This window comes from Lineus longissimus, chromosome 7 (genome assembly GCF_910592395.1).
Source record: "Lineus longissimus chromosome 7, tnLinLong1.2, whole genome shotgun sequence".
NCBI lineage: Eukaryota > Metazoa > Nemertea > Pilidiophora > Heteronemertea > Lineidae > Lineus > Lineus longissimus.
Genome location: NC_088314.1, coordinates 17,270,759 through 17,285,482, shown reverse-complemented (window position 1 = coordinate 17,285,482; position 14,724 = coordinate 17,270,759). Strand labels below are relative to the sequence as shown.

The 14,724-nt window shown below is 41.3% G+C and overlaps 2 protein-coding genes across 2 annotated transcripts; both read right to left on the bottom strand.

Annotated features, from left to right (window-relative positions):
• Window positions 1-2,119: 2,119 nt before the first annotated feature.
• LOC135491256 (uncharacterized) lies at window positions 2,120-6,252 on the bottom strand. The gene is made up of 6 exons (XM_064776996.1): window positions 6,040-6,252; window positions 5,523-5,544; window positions 5,023-5,178; window positions 4,321-4,554; window positions 3,490-3,553; window positions 2,120-2,947 (listed from the first exon to the last, which is right to left on the bottom strand). The coding sequence occupies exons 1-5, from the start codon at window positions 6,145-6,147 to the stop codon at window positions 3,495-3,497; spliced, it is 579 nt and encodes a 192-aa protein (XP_064633066.1). The 5' UTR covers window positions 6,148-6,252; the 3' UTR covers window positions 2,120-2,947; window positions 3,490-3,494.
• A 6,817-nt stretch (window positions 6,253-13,069) lies between these two features.
• LOC135491627 (tigger transposable element-derived protein 6-like) lies at window positions 13,070-14,119 on the bottom strand. Its single transcript, XM_064777599.1, has one exon. It carries the CDS (start codon window positions 14,117-14,119, stop codon window positions 13,070-13,072), a length of 1,050 nt encoding a protein of 349 aa, XP_064633669.1.
• Between the last annotated feature and the right edge of the window lie 605 nt (window positions 14,120-14,724).

Here is a 14,724-nt window from a genome sequence, read left to right as displayed (position 1 = left end):
ACCCGAAACGCCCAGGTGAACGCTTATCCCATTGTTCAACTTCCTCACCACGATTCCGAAGAATGTGGTAGGCGTTGGGGTTTCGGAGGCTTTGCGAAAACTCCCTATCAACCTATCCTTGAACTCTAGTGTATATACAATAATCGAAAACTGTATTATTTGTGCGAGACCAACAACACATGTCTGCTATTCACACAACGCTCAAGACTGTTCGATACAATCTCAGCCATTCACAAATCTTGGCACTGCACATACATACAGCGTATACACCTTTCCAGAAATGGGGCGCTGAGTGTCCGAAATAGTGATGTCATAAGGGGAAACTAGGCCTTATAATGGAGGGACAAAAGAGATAGTCATTGTTGACCAACACACTTGAATGCCTTTAATGACGGACAAGGGGGAAAAGTTAGTTCCAATGCAAGCACATGCTTCCCGAAATTGGTGGCTTGCGTTGTACATGCCTCCCGAAATTGGTGGCTTGCATTGGAACTAACTTTTTCCCCCTTGTCCGTCATTAAAGGCATTCAAGTGTGTTGGTCAACCATGACTATCTCCTTGTCCCTCCACCATAAGGCCTAGTTTCCCCTTATGACATCACTATTTTGGACACTCAGCGCCCCATTTCTGGAAAGGTGTATAGGGGATACGCTGCAGGCCATGCGTACTGGTCATTTGAATTTAGTAAGTGCTGACATCTGGCGTTTTCAAAAGTTATCTTTAACTTGCCAGGCTACGGCTTGGTTTGTCCAATAGTATCGCTTTAAGTAACATTGTTATTGGGACTAGATTCACTCCGGTAATAATTGTATGATTTCTGGCGTGGAGCTTCACGTGACCGTCTACGCAACATGCTAATTACTTGTTTCGCTAATTGCTTCAGCATCAGTGGGACATAGTGAAATTGATGCCTGCTTACTTTAGTTTTTAGGGGCTTCGATCAGGACGTCAATAAGCTTCTACCAAATTACATTGTGTTCCAAAGAAACACGACAAAGCGCCGGTGTAGAAGTTTAAAATGTCCTAGGATAAAATGTCCGGGAACAAAGGATTCTATTATGCGCTTCAATCTCTGAGCTATTGACGGTCAGGGTCTCTATAGAACCATAGAACTATAGAACCATATTGCAGAATACAATAGGGCCGGACACTTTTTCCAGGGGGACACTTTTTACTTTTACACCGGTGTGACAGCGGATATAGTCCCCCTGGAGTCATAGTCCGGTAGCATTGTATTTGACCAATTGAGCAGTATGATCTATTATACCGCTAACCCTAACCAAAACATTTAGCAATGCGGGCTATTGTTACACGGACTATCAGCCCTAGGACTACTATCCCTTGCACACCGGACCAACTCACACTGCGTAGTCTGTCGCAGATGTCCTCATACTGATCTTATGAAAACGGAACATTTTAATCTACTTTTCAGTTGACTGTTCGGGTTGTTCCATCACCTTCGAACAGCACACGGCGCTTGTCAAATTTCGGGCGTTCTACTCGGAAACGCGCACTGGAACAACGGACATGGAATGTGGAAGATTCTGCCTGAGACATGACACGTGCACGACATACACTTTCAAATCAACAGGAGGAGAATGCAAACTGTACTCGGAGCCGACAGTCGTCGATATTTCGGTTATTCCCGAAGTCACCCTCGGCACCGACAGCAAACTCTACAAATGCATTGCAGTTGCTAATTAGTGGGAAGGTTCCGATGTGGTTTCATCAGTCAGTCGTTGTAATCGGAGCCGACAGTCGTCAATGTTTTACTTGTCATGGGCGATATAAGTTAACTAAAAGCATTTGCTCTATCATCGCTTGCCCTCTCATTGGCACTATAACTAAATTCATGTCCACGAATTATGGATTGCACTAATCATAGGCACTTATATTTTGTATCATGGGCACTGTTACTACATGTACCAAATGCGTGTGCACCAATTATAGATTGCACTAATCATCGTCGCTGCACCTAAACAGATGTGCCGCCATTTTTAGTTGCATTAGTCGGGGAATCGTGTCTGAAGCACCTAAAATTATGTTATCATATCCGTAACAACTTCTGTTAGTATCAGTCATTAACAGATCCAATACAAAACAACACAAAGATGGAATATGATGCTACATTTCGTCGATGATTTAACAAAGTGACCAGTCCACAATATTTCTGAAATTGAGATAACAGCGCCATCTGAGATGTACTAGCCATGTCGACTTTCACACCAATTATCATGGTGATATTCAAAGTCATGTCAATTCTATGTGTATACCTTTCTACCCTCTATTCATGCATTTTGTGCCATTATACTCTTGCATATGTAATGCACAGAGTCATTCAAACGATACGGAATTTTTGAGTGAGTTTTCTCAAAATGCAAAGTTTGTTGATTGTTTACTTGGTAAAATCATTGACGATTTATCAAACAGGGATGTGTACAAGGTTGCCTTTGCCACAGGGCTAATAGGATCGTTTAAGTATTAGAATAGTAGGCGTAAACGTTGATGTTAATTTAGGACTGTGTAACGATGTCACTGAAACTCGTTCCAGCTCAGAAGAAGGACTTTTTTACGCGAATCGTAGTTGCAGCATCCTGAAAGTGGGATAGTAAACGTTGCATCCAGGTGTTTTTACTTGTTTTAACAGGCCTGAACAAATTAATGCAATCGTCATCAATTGGACATGATAGGATTTCAATGGTTTTGAAATGACCCAATTGATATTGTAGTATAGTTCTATCGTTCAATTATTTTAGTTGTGACTATGAGTTTCTGTAACTGACAAAACAAGTTGACAATATTTTCAGGTATTTTGAAGCTTTAAAAATCAAATTAACCATTGGCATCGCCAGCCCACATTCGACAACAGGTTCAGGGTCGTCTGCCATCAAGGTCAAGGTCGTCGAGCCAAGGTCATCCATATTAGATATTGTTGCTATCAAGATGTCTGAAAATAGCAAAATGAGATTTATTACAATATCAGTTGGTTCTACGTGATTAATTTGTGAATCCTTTATACTGGTCAAAGAAAGTTTTTTACTGGGTAAGTTCCACTGTATGACAACTCCTTACTTTCTGGCCCCAATGGGACAACTTGGACAACGTGGGATTGAGGTGGCCAGGAGGATAATGCGCATAATTGCCACCATGTGCCACCACCTGTACCGTCATACTAGGAGACGAGGACATATGTCATTATGCTCTAGTGCGCAGTAATTTTAATTCCTAATGATGATCTTTACCAGTGTCGCCAGGAGTTTCTGGACATGGCTTGCAAATTTCAGGTAAACCTAGTTTTATTCTGTTCAACTTATAGCTGTTTGATGATCTTTCAATGATCTGGTTCGGAGAAGTCACGGTCCAGCAGGAAGCCATTTCTGGAAGCCAATAATCTCATGTCCAAGTTGTCCCCGTGCAGTTGTGAGCACATGAGAACGCCATAATCGTTAGATAGGCAGCTACAAATCGACTTAAGAGCTGATGACTCACACTAATTATTGTGGAGCTGTTGGTAGGTTTAGGGAAGTGGTCAGGAGAAATCTCAAAAAGATTTCTGAAATAGAAAATACAAATATATCATTTCGTTATATTCAGAGGTACATGTGAGCGAATTTCAAAAAGTGAATTGAATTTGACATTTTTCTTTCAACACTTAAATGAATCTGTTCCACTGAAATCTTTGAATGTTGTGTTATATGTAATTTATGCGTTAGAACAGACACAAATGTTTTGATCCTATTGTACCTGTTATAATTTTAACTCTTACAATTATACCTTCAGATATAGCAACCCTCTCTCTTCATGTGTCATGCCTAAAGGTGTAACTCGATCAACTTTTCTGTGCAATAATTCATTTCAAATAACTGTACATGTGTATAGTCGTCATGCCTAATTCGGCAAAACATATTTGTGTCATTTCTCATTTCATTTTAATCATTTATTTCATTTCATTTTAATCATTTATTGAATTTCATTTTTGCTTTTCATTTCCTACTTTCATTTCATTTTATTTTGCATTTCGTTACGTTTCAATTCAGTTCATTTCTTTTTATGTTACGTAGAGCTTTACAACAAACTTTTGGTTGGTTGGAACAGAACAACAGAATTTCCCGAAAACATGAGGACTTTTTAAAAAATCATTGGTTTTCGCAAGAGCAACGCACAATCATTGAAATTACATGTACTTGAATTTTTTTTGGGGGGGGGCAAATTTTTGATGTTGTCGGCCATGTGCGTGACAACACATCAGAAAAATATGTCAGCTTTTGAAAATGACTCTGGTTTTCTCTGTACCATCGCCGGTTTCTAATGTATATTTACCGTGTCGCTTAAGTTTTTCTCCCTCAGAGGCAGCATCAATAGCCTCCTTTAGCCACTGAGGTGTTTCAACCTTGTGATCTTCGATTTCCTTAGCAGAAATTGCTTCGTCATCGTTTGTATCAATATCTTTGAACATGCCATCCATCTTGGTCCATTGGTCGTGAAAATAGCCCATTTTCTTCACGAAATTTTCCTTCGTTATTTGTTGCTCATTGCCGGCAACACGTCCGTCACCTTGAATACAAAACGTATACAAAATTTGACCATAGCTTTAACGGGAGTCTATAGGCAGGATCTGGTACACGCAGAGCAGGTAAAGTTACACAAAGTATGCGAAACTATTCATAATGCAGAATCTAACACAACCCACCCACTATCTGTGCTCATCAGATGACCAATTTGATCGATGCCGTAGCTCCTGCCACGGCTGTATGTAGTCTCCATTGCATTCAAAAGAGGCAATTTCTTTTTTGACTTTTAACCAGAGCTGGTCGCCTCTTAAGATTATTTCTTGATATAAGTGCCACCACACTATTCCAGTGTATCGGCGGACTGCCCGCCCTGCTAGAAGTAGGACGGGAAGTGGCCTCGAACGGTTGCGTTACATTAGCCAGGCCGAAAGTAAACAACATCATCACGTCAATTATTTCGACTAGACGCCTAACAAAGACCGGCGCTGGCAGTGGGCAGTGGCGGACATACCATCGGCATCCATCAGATATTTTCCAATATTTGACAGGGTATTCATCGCATCTGCCGATGTTGCAAATTTCAAAAATGCATTGAAAAGTTCACCAGATGTCACGACCCCTCCATCATTTTTATCAGTGTCGATCATGTCGAAGAGTCTGCCGAGTGCTGTAGAAAGAAAACAGTTTCCGTTAAAGGGAATTTCGCACAACAAACGCTTTAACCAACTTTTTATCTTTTCACCGCCCGAAAAAATTTCAATAGGGTGGATAAAAAGTCCAGCGTGAGAATGTCATCTGCTCAATACCATGTCTCTTAATTTGTCATGCCTCAGTCTGTGCTAAAAATAGGATGAATGAAACAGTCCCAAATTGATGCATGAGTCATCGCTATGAAATTCCACAGTTTTTTTCCTATTCAGTTTCTATATTCGGCCAATAGACCTTGCTTCACAATATCGGCTCAGAGGCCAATTTCACATGTCATAGAAGAGGACTATGGTCAGTACTCACAGTTGTTCATTCTTTCGTCCGCCTGAAAAAAAGTCACTCCATCATTGTACACTCATATACAGGTTATGCTTGCCTATAACGTCTTCTGTACCTTCTTGTACAACTGAAGATGTACATGTACCATGCATTTAATTAGGCCCACAAAGGGGTATCACTAGGAGTGGGTGTGAATACTCAAGAAATCGCCAAGAGAATGATTTTCCCCGTCTACAGACCGTGCAAGTCTGGCGTAAGAACATTTGACCAATATCGTTGGTTTTCATAACCATGTGACACGACATAGTCAGGCCTACACATAATCAGTTTTAATTGCTTTATGATCACAAGTTCTAGCCAAAATGGCGGTACCTATGGTTAACCCTTAACAAGGGTGTGGTCCAAACTGGCGGAAACCTAAGTAAGTCTGCAAAAAATCAAAATATTTCTTGCCAGCATCCACACCATATAAGTACATGTATGCATTTGGCTGGATCATGGACAGGTGACTGAGATTTTCTGTCGAAGGAGATCTACTCACCATTTTATCTTCACGGTCTTTATTGGTCTTGCGCTGGGTAGGTGGTCTGTTCTCCTGGAAGGTCAGGGTGTGATGTGCTTCGCAAAGAATGCGGTGAAGTGAACCCATGAACTGATTACGTTTTTAATGCCCATTGGACAAAATGTTGAACGTAATTCTAACAATTTTGATCGTCCTTGGTTCATGCCAGTTTAATCGTCCTATTGAATATCATTCGTGCGTGAGGCTCATATCTTGACCTTTACATGGATCAACCAAGGACAAGCTGTTCTTGGTGTAGAAGTTTCACCAGTGCCTTGTCGCTCTTAAACCATTCGGGGGGGGGGGGTCAGTCATGCCACGCTCTGCTCTACCTGTATTCACCCATTTATTGCATGGGCTGTGTTGTGAAGCATGTAGAATAGGAAGATTTGATTATAAGCGCTTGGCTCAAAGTATTCAATAAAGTGACTTAAAATGCAAAAATATACGGCAGACTGTCCGCTATGGTTACCTCTGTGCACCTGTGTGACAGTCCGCTATGGTTTCACCACAAACATGGCGGACAGTCATGACAGTGTCCATACGTAACCATAGTGGACAGTATACCAGCTATATAGCTGCATTTTAAGTCACGTTATGAACTACTTGAGCCAAGTGATTGTTATCACATCTTCCTATTCTGGTTTACACGCTACACAACACAGCACGTGCGATGATAATCACAACTTAGTTCTGAACAATTCTACATTTTAAACTGTGTCGGTCCACTACTTGCAGATGCACAGAAAGATGTTGTGATTGAAAATTCTTTGAATACAATTTCTATGACATAATCCCTGCGTCAATTCCATTGGCCAAATAATTACCAATAAAGGGTTCGACAAATTCATTCAATCATAATGGCCAATTGAAATCAAAATAACATTCCCCCCTTCTTAACTTTCTTGCCCCACCCATTTCAAAAAGATTACTCCCTCCCTGGCCAACAACCAAAGCTTTTGATTGAACTAAGATGCACCAGAACTCAAGATTGCCATGATTGACACATCACAACTAGATTCTTTGGTAAACAAGGGTAATATGAAGGTCCTCCCAGGCACTATTTACTTACTTTGGCACACAATTAGAGAAACTTTGAATTTTAACAGAAGTCCAACATGTTTAAAATTTTGCCTATTACTGTAAAACAATACAGTGTACAAAGTTTTGAATAATATTTTAGGAAGTGACTATTTGGCAAGCCCGGCTCACCAAACAGCGCCTTTTTTCTGCCCCAGATGGAGAGCCGAACTCATGCATATTCAACCATCCAGGAGCTCATTATCATTCGTGGCAACACGGTCAGCAACACTGGAGTTACAGTGAAACGCCTTTAGAAATGCACACTAATGCATTTAACATGCTTATCAGTTAAATCACGTTTATGACTTTTATGGAAATCCATACAGTCATGTACATGTACATGCTTCTTCATGGATTATTGACCAAAACCCGAGTTTAGTAACAGAAATTGAATCGAGAGCGGGAGGTCGGCCATTGTTAAATATGCGCATATAAATTCGAATATGACGTCACTGCTCTCTGATTGGCCAACATGTTGTAACCTCTCCGGCTCGCCAAAGAGGGTAGTATTTTTGCCCTGTTTGGCAAGCCCGGCTTGCCGAACAGGGTGGCTTTTTAGTGTGTTTGGCAAGCGGCTCTCCAAACACGACAAAAAAAGATGCCTGTTCGGCGAGCAATTGTTTGGTGAGCCGGGCTTGCCAAATAGTCACTTCCTAAAATATTATTCAAAACTTTGTACACTGTATTGTTTTACAGTAATTAGCAAAATTTTAAACATGTTGGACTTCTGTTAAAATTCAAAGTTTCTCTAATTGTGTGCCAAAGTAAGTAAATAGTGCCTGGGAGGACCTTCATATTACCCTTGTTTACCAAAGAATCTAGTTGTGATGTGTCAATAATCATGGCAATCTTGAGTTCTGGTGCATCTTAGTTCAATCAAAAGCTTTGCTAATTACTCCAAAACAATAGAATGTACAAAGTTTTGAATGATATTTTTTATACCTACCACATGCATAGATTCCCATGCTGCATGAATTTCGCCCCCAAATCATGTACTTTTTTAATTGCAGCACCGGTCGATTCATTGGCCAAGTCACTTTACTTTCCCCTTAAACCCAGGCGTTATATTTCAGAATTTCCTACTCCATCACGTGGTCTTCCTAGTTTACTTGAATCCCGAAAATGGCAGGTGAGAATGGAAAGTGATACTATGGTGTGATTTACAACTTTGCGGAAATACGTCCGTTTTTAATTGTTGATCACAAATGTAAAGCTCAAATTTTCCATTTTTGATTAGATTTATTATAAAATCGCTGAATGTAAACCACCGCGACCGCGAAAATGTTCATGTGTGACGTCATCAACGAAAACGTCGTCGAAGTGAGCCGTCCGGGTCGGATTAAACCATCAATTTCTAGAAAATGTGCATTTCGATTCGAAAACTTTACCGATTTATGAGAAAGTGACGTAGTCATTTGTCAAAAACAGCTAAAACATTATGTGGTGAAATTTGACACGAGTTACCCTTTAAAAGTGCAGTGAATGTGCCAATCGGAAAAATGTCATATCTTATTTGATATAATATTTGATCAAATCATTAGCGCTTAAAGTGAATAGCGCTCCATAAAATGTCCCATTTTTGTCTTTTGATTATGAAAAATATTTGAAAGGACATTTATGCTTGGAAATGGTTCGAAGGAGTTGTTATTTCAGCAATAACACAATCTACCTTGTTTTTGTACAGTTTATTAATTGTTAGCTTGAATTGTTTACATTTCATTTAAATAATTTAAAGACGTCTTTCAATCCGCGAACTCGAACGACATCAATGACGCTGATGATTACGCGACATTTGCTCAGCTAGTGAACAACTATGAAGAATACGGCGACAAGAGGCTCCAGAAGTTCTCCGAGAGGAAGTATGTGTCTGATCACAGCCCCGAGATGGTGAAGTGCCTATTCCACGGTAAGGTCGGAACCGATCGTATAAGAATTTTGTGCCGTATTCGACCAGTTGTTGTTCACGAACGTGCTAAGAATAGGACTGTTTGCACGGGACAGAAACCAAACCAGACCATATCGGATCAGATCACATCACTCACCATAATTATCGGATCAGACCACATCGCTCACGACGTCATGAATGACGTTATTCAGCGAACCAGACCAGAACACATTCGTGCGCAATTACACGGCAGACTAACCTAGCCCGATCCGGATCGATCGAGATCTGTTTGGTCCCGAGTAAACGGCCCTATTAAATGGGAACCATTCCATAGATCTCAACGCAAAATCCGTGCTCTCCCGGAATGAGCGTTTTCACAAAACCTCTGAAACGTATTGAAATATTTAGGCCAGTGTGATCGACTTTCTACGTGTAAGTAGATCAAGGTCACAACATCCTCTTTGTGGGATATATGAAGAAAAGCTTCAATACGTGATATTCAAATATGTCATTGATTACTCTGAACAAGCTTAAGACTGTGCTAGAAGTATTTTGACCTTGACTTAATTTCACAGGGCACAGAGGTCAAACTCAAATATTTCAGAGATAGTGCACGATTCGTCATATTTTGTTCTCAACTCTTTAAATTTATGCAGCCACCTATTAGGAATGCATTAAGGCATCTCTACATGTTGGCCGAGATATTACTTTTCAGGAATAAATGGGTCAACATCACAAAATCCTAGGCGAAGCGTCGTAAAAGGTTGGCAGGTTGCAACTGCTTTCTTGCTGATATGAGTAAAACATGCTTGTCACGGTCGTAAAGTGTACTCTGTAATCTTTATCAGGCAAATACATGATGCGGTGGTGTGACGTGCCGATATTGAAGGGACCCACCGAGTTGATTACATACCAACAGATGCTACGGGATATCCGCCCCTGCACTATCATTGAGACTGGCTCGTGGCTTGGGGCCAGTGCTGCTTGGTTTGGTGACATGGCGAAGGTAAGGTAGACGGCCGGCCTGGCCTGTCTCACAGTCAGCTCATTTCGTCAGCCTCGGCGGACTAAAGACAAGAGAACCCAGAAGAATCAGCACCACATTTCCCGAGGTCGTGACTCGGTTCGGCTAGGTTCGAGGTAGCATTTCATGGAAATCTCTGCACCAAAATCAGCCGTCAGAAAATGAGAAAATACTTTATTACTTTTGAGATTTTGTTTCTGCCGCTTCACAGTAACCATACCAGTTAACCTGATGAAAATTGACAGACAGGGTATATTGGTGAAGGCTACACATCCGCACAGTAAAAACATATTCAATGTGTTTTTCAAAAATCTTAAATGCCAAAAATTTCAGATTTTAAGCGAACGGCGTACATGTAGGTTAAACGCCCGTAACTCGCTTTTTGTCAAGGGGCAGCACCTCTTTTCCTCCCTTGGGTCAGCCAACATCTGCGTGAAAAACACGTTTTTAGTGACACTACGGCCCGCTATAGGCCCAACCTAACGTAATGAATTAGCTGTATTTTTTCGTCAGATTTTCGGACTTAATTGCCGTGTTTATTCGATTGACATCATGAACCCAGATGCCGTAGACAAGAAGTCTCATCGCGATAATGTCATATTTCTACATGGAGATAGCAATAAGTTGGAAGACACACTAGCACCAGAGCTGATGAAGGTTAGTTAATTGTTTAATTATTCTGGTTCAAAATGTAATCTACAAGACCTTTGGGGGAATTTGTTTATTTGGTATTATGTACACATAGACGTAATTGAATAAGATCTTTACTAATTTCTTCCAAAATATAAGAATCTTACCGGGTATTTCGATCTGGGGTATTGTTAACAGTAGGCCTACACTTCATGAGTTCTACAAATTTAAGCTTCATCGAGCCTCTGATGTTGAAACAGGGAACGCGTGTGACTATGGTCAGTTTGGTCTATCTCTGGATCTCTGCGGTCGTCATCTTTAGCAGTGGCCGCAAGTGTCACCATGCATCACGAGGTAACACCACTGTCGAGAATATCTACCGGATAGACCAAACTGTTCGATAAACTTTGTTGAGGTTGGTAGAGCTACGGGATATATAGTTCTTCAATTTGTACTTAGACGGCGCTGGAAATATCCGGAAGTATAGTCCAAATGTCCAGTTGTGGGTATAGACTTTATCAGGGGGTGTATATCAAGATGAAGAAAAATTTTAAACAAAAACGTAAACAATAGAAAACCCGGCCTCACCATTGTTCCTTTAGAAGTATTCTATTGTGATCTCTAATGCCAGAGTGATGTTTTTTATTTAAGACCTTTTCATGCAGCATCCTAATACTGTATCCGTACTCTCTGGCTCGGACAGAAAATTCTTGTCAGTCTATGACGACACTTAAGCGCAATCTTAGTAAGAACCTGGCTCCTAGCTCTACCAATTAACATGAATCAGAAGCTCACTTCACTTTGAAGTAATGAGTTTTTGCAGGAATCGACAAAGTTCCCCGACAAGATGAGGTGCTCCATCTTTGCAGTCTCTTCCCCACCCTTGGCTCGTCGTTGAAGATGCGCACGTGAACGTCGTTGCAATCATGGAACATTTTACCGCTTACATGCTCCCCGGCGACTACCTAGTGATGGAAGACGTTACTCCCGACATGCCCAACAAGTGTGGTATGGGGTTGATAAAGGACAGAGGGTGGCAGCCGACCAGATTTAATCCCCACAAAAACCTAGAAGAGTTCATGAAGCGGAATGATGACAAATATCTGGTTGATCGCTATTATTGCGATATGTTCGGGTAGGTTTGTCTCGCTGTTTAAAGTGATACTATGATGTGATTTACAACTTTGCGGAAATACCGTTTTTAATTGTTGATCACAAATGTAAAGCTCAAATTTTCCATTTTTGATTAGATTTATTACAAAATCGCTGAATGTAAACCACCGCGACCGCGAAAATGTTCATGTTGTGACGTCATCAACGAAAACGGCATCGAAGCGAGCCGTCCGGGCGGGATTAAACCATCAATTTCTAGAAAATGTGCATTTCGATTCGAAAACCTTACCGATTTATGAGAAAGTGACGTAGTCATTTGTCAAAAACAGCTAAAACATTATATGGTGAAATTTGACACGAGTTACCCTTTTAAAAGTATTATATAAGTACATTTGTTGGCGCCGTTTCCACTGGAAAAAAAATTAAGAGCTCACCAACCCCCGCGTTGACAGTTGATTACGTGAAACGTCTGAGCGCTTAGATCATTTCGTTAACGAAAACAGAAGCTCTGAAATCTTGGCGTGGAGATTTCCAAGTTCAATTATCTGTGGAAAGACTTATTAGGTACTAACGCAGTTCATGAGGCCACAGACAATTTTGTGGGCAATTTTTGAATTGTGAATCCGTAATATAGAATCTGTATAGGACGGAGTTGCACTCTCTGTATTCTACCATCAATTGTCCCTTTTGGTAATAATTTCTGTGTCAGTTATTGAATAAGTTTGAATGTTATTTCCTAGCTGAAATATATTGATGCCATTGCATGAACATACAAATGTATATGTACAGTACAACCTCTCTATTGCGGACACCCATGGGACTGGGCCCAGGTGTCCTTAATAGAGAGGTATCCTTAATAGGGAGGTTATGCCATAATCGACCAACAGGTGGAGTCCTTCGAGTACTGAAGTATTGAACTCATTTCCATTCAGGAGGGAATGTTTTTATAGAGAGAATGAAATAAAATATGACAAACAAATATATTGGAACAATTCGTGTTTTATTTCAAACATTATTGTACGTGTTTATTTTACATGGACAGTGTAGAGCCTTAATTACTTACATTAATTACACTAGACTTTATTAGCACAATGGGACAAACAACTCAAATTGCAATTAATGTCATAACATAGCTTTGCATTGTGTAGTTTAATTAAGCACATGCACATTAAGGCCCAGTCATGCATAGGCCTAGGCACTCTAAATACATTGAATATCATTCAACATCATGTAACCTGTACCGGTAGATGATTGCAAAGTTTATGTCTAAAGCACTAATGCCGAAAGAAACTGTCCAATGTTGTCTGCTTAGCATTCCGTTTCGAATCTAAAATGCGTTCTTGTAGTGAGGTCTCAGATTTCAGAATGTTCTCTAACACGTCACCATAGTCCCGATCTAAGCAGAATAGGCGAAGTTGCGATGCATAGTGAAGAGCCATTGCGTTGGAGTTGATCTCGCATTCTGGCTCAGCCGTTTTATTTTCGTCATCGTCAGCGATTTCGGCAGTGCGTACTTGATCGTCAACAAATGCGTTTGCAGTTGCGGCTGGCGTGCGAAGCTGCTCGTATCCTTCCTTGTTGTGTTCCCATGCGATTGGCAGGTGGCGCTTGGAAAGATTTCGAAAACATCTCGGGTTGGCCGACTTTCCAATGATGAGAGTCTGTTCAAAATCACCCTCGAGGTTGACGCATAATGACGCTTTGATGCGGTCTTTAGATTTCTTGCCTCCCTTGCATTCGTCACCCCGTACCCTCAGCGTTTTACAGGGCAAGGCGCGGTAGAATAGGCCACTCTCGTCCATGTTAAGAATGTCTTTCGGGTCGTAGCCGGCAACCAGTTCAGGCAGTTTCTTCTTCCATTCATCAACCACATTGTCGTCGACACTCTCACTTTCGCCGCAAATTGTCGCTTGGTTTATGTTGTGCCGGATCTTCCACTTTTCTAGCCAACCATTCGATGCCTTGAAGTCTTTCTTGTCTAAACCAAGGGCGAACTGTCTGGCTTTCTCTTGGATCATCGGGCCGGATACTGGGAGGCTGTGGGACCTTGCTTGCTGGAACCATTTCCAAGTCAGATCGTCAACACCTTGCAACTCTGATGACACCTTGAGCCTCTTCCTCTCTGTTGGTGCATTTTCTTCATATGCATCGAGATATTCGGCCTTCCTCTTCAAGATTGTCGAAACTTGGGTCTTCCCGATGTCAAACATCTCAGCAAGTTGACGACATGACTTCCCCTCGCTGTCCATGGCCTTTATCAACTTGATCTTGTCTTGCAGTTGAAGTTCCCGTCTTGCTTGCCTTGGTTTGCTCTGTGTCGGCATCTTGCGTTGAAATTTCGAACTTGTAAACTGATCGGTGTTGCGTTGAATGACGTGACTTCTTTGGTATTCGGAGAGTGAATGATTTCTAGAGTAAAATGCGCCCTTTTTATTGCAAAATCTCAACAGTACGCCACGATGTGTGAAAAAACCGTGCAATTTTAGTTCATCAGCCACCTTTGATCAACAATTAATATTTTTGAAATTTCTCTACTCACGCTTATTCGCCGCAGCAATGACAACACCGCGTGGATTTGTGAGCCGACACTGTCAGGTGACAATGAGTGATAAGCTGAGAAGATGAGTAAACAAATGCCGCGGCTTGATTAGGATACAAAAGCAAGGTGTCACGGGGTAATTACCTTGATTAATTGCGCAAACATCTCACCTGTCAGGCCTATCTGATTATCCACGCGCACACAGGAAGCTATTGATTTTGCCGACTGTCCGTAATTGGGAGGGAATCGGGCCAAAAAATGACCGTCGCCCTGTCCGCAATTCGGAATAGAGGTGTCCGCCCTACAGAGGTTTTTGTTATTGGAAATGACTTAGTAAAAATCGGGACTGGGCGTAATGTAGAGGTCTCCGCCTGGCAGAGGTCTCCGCAG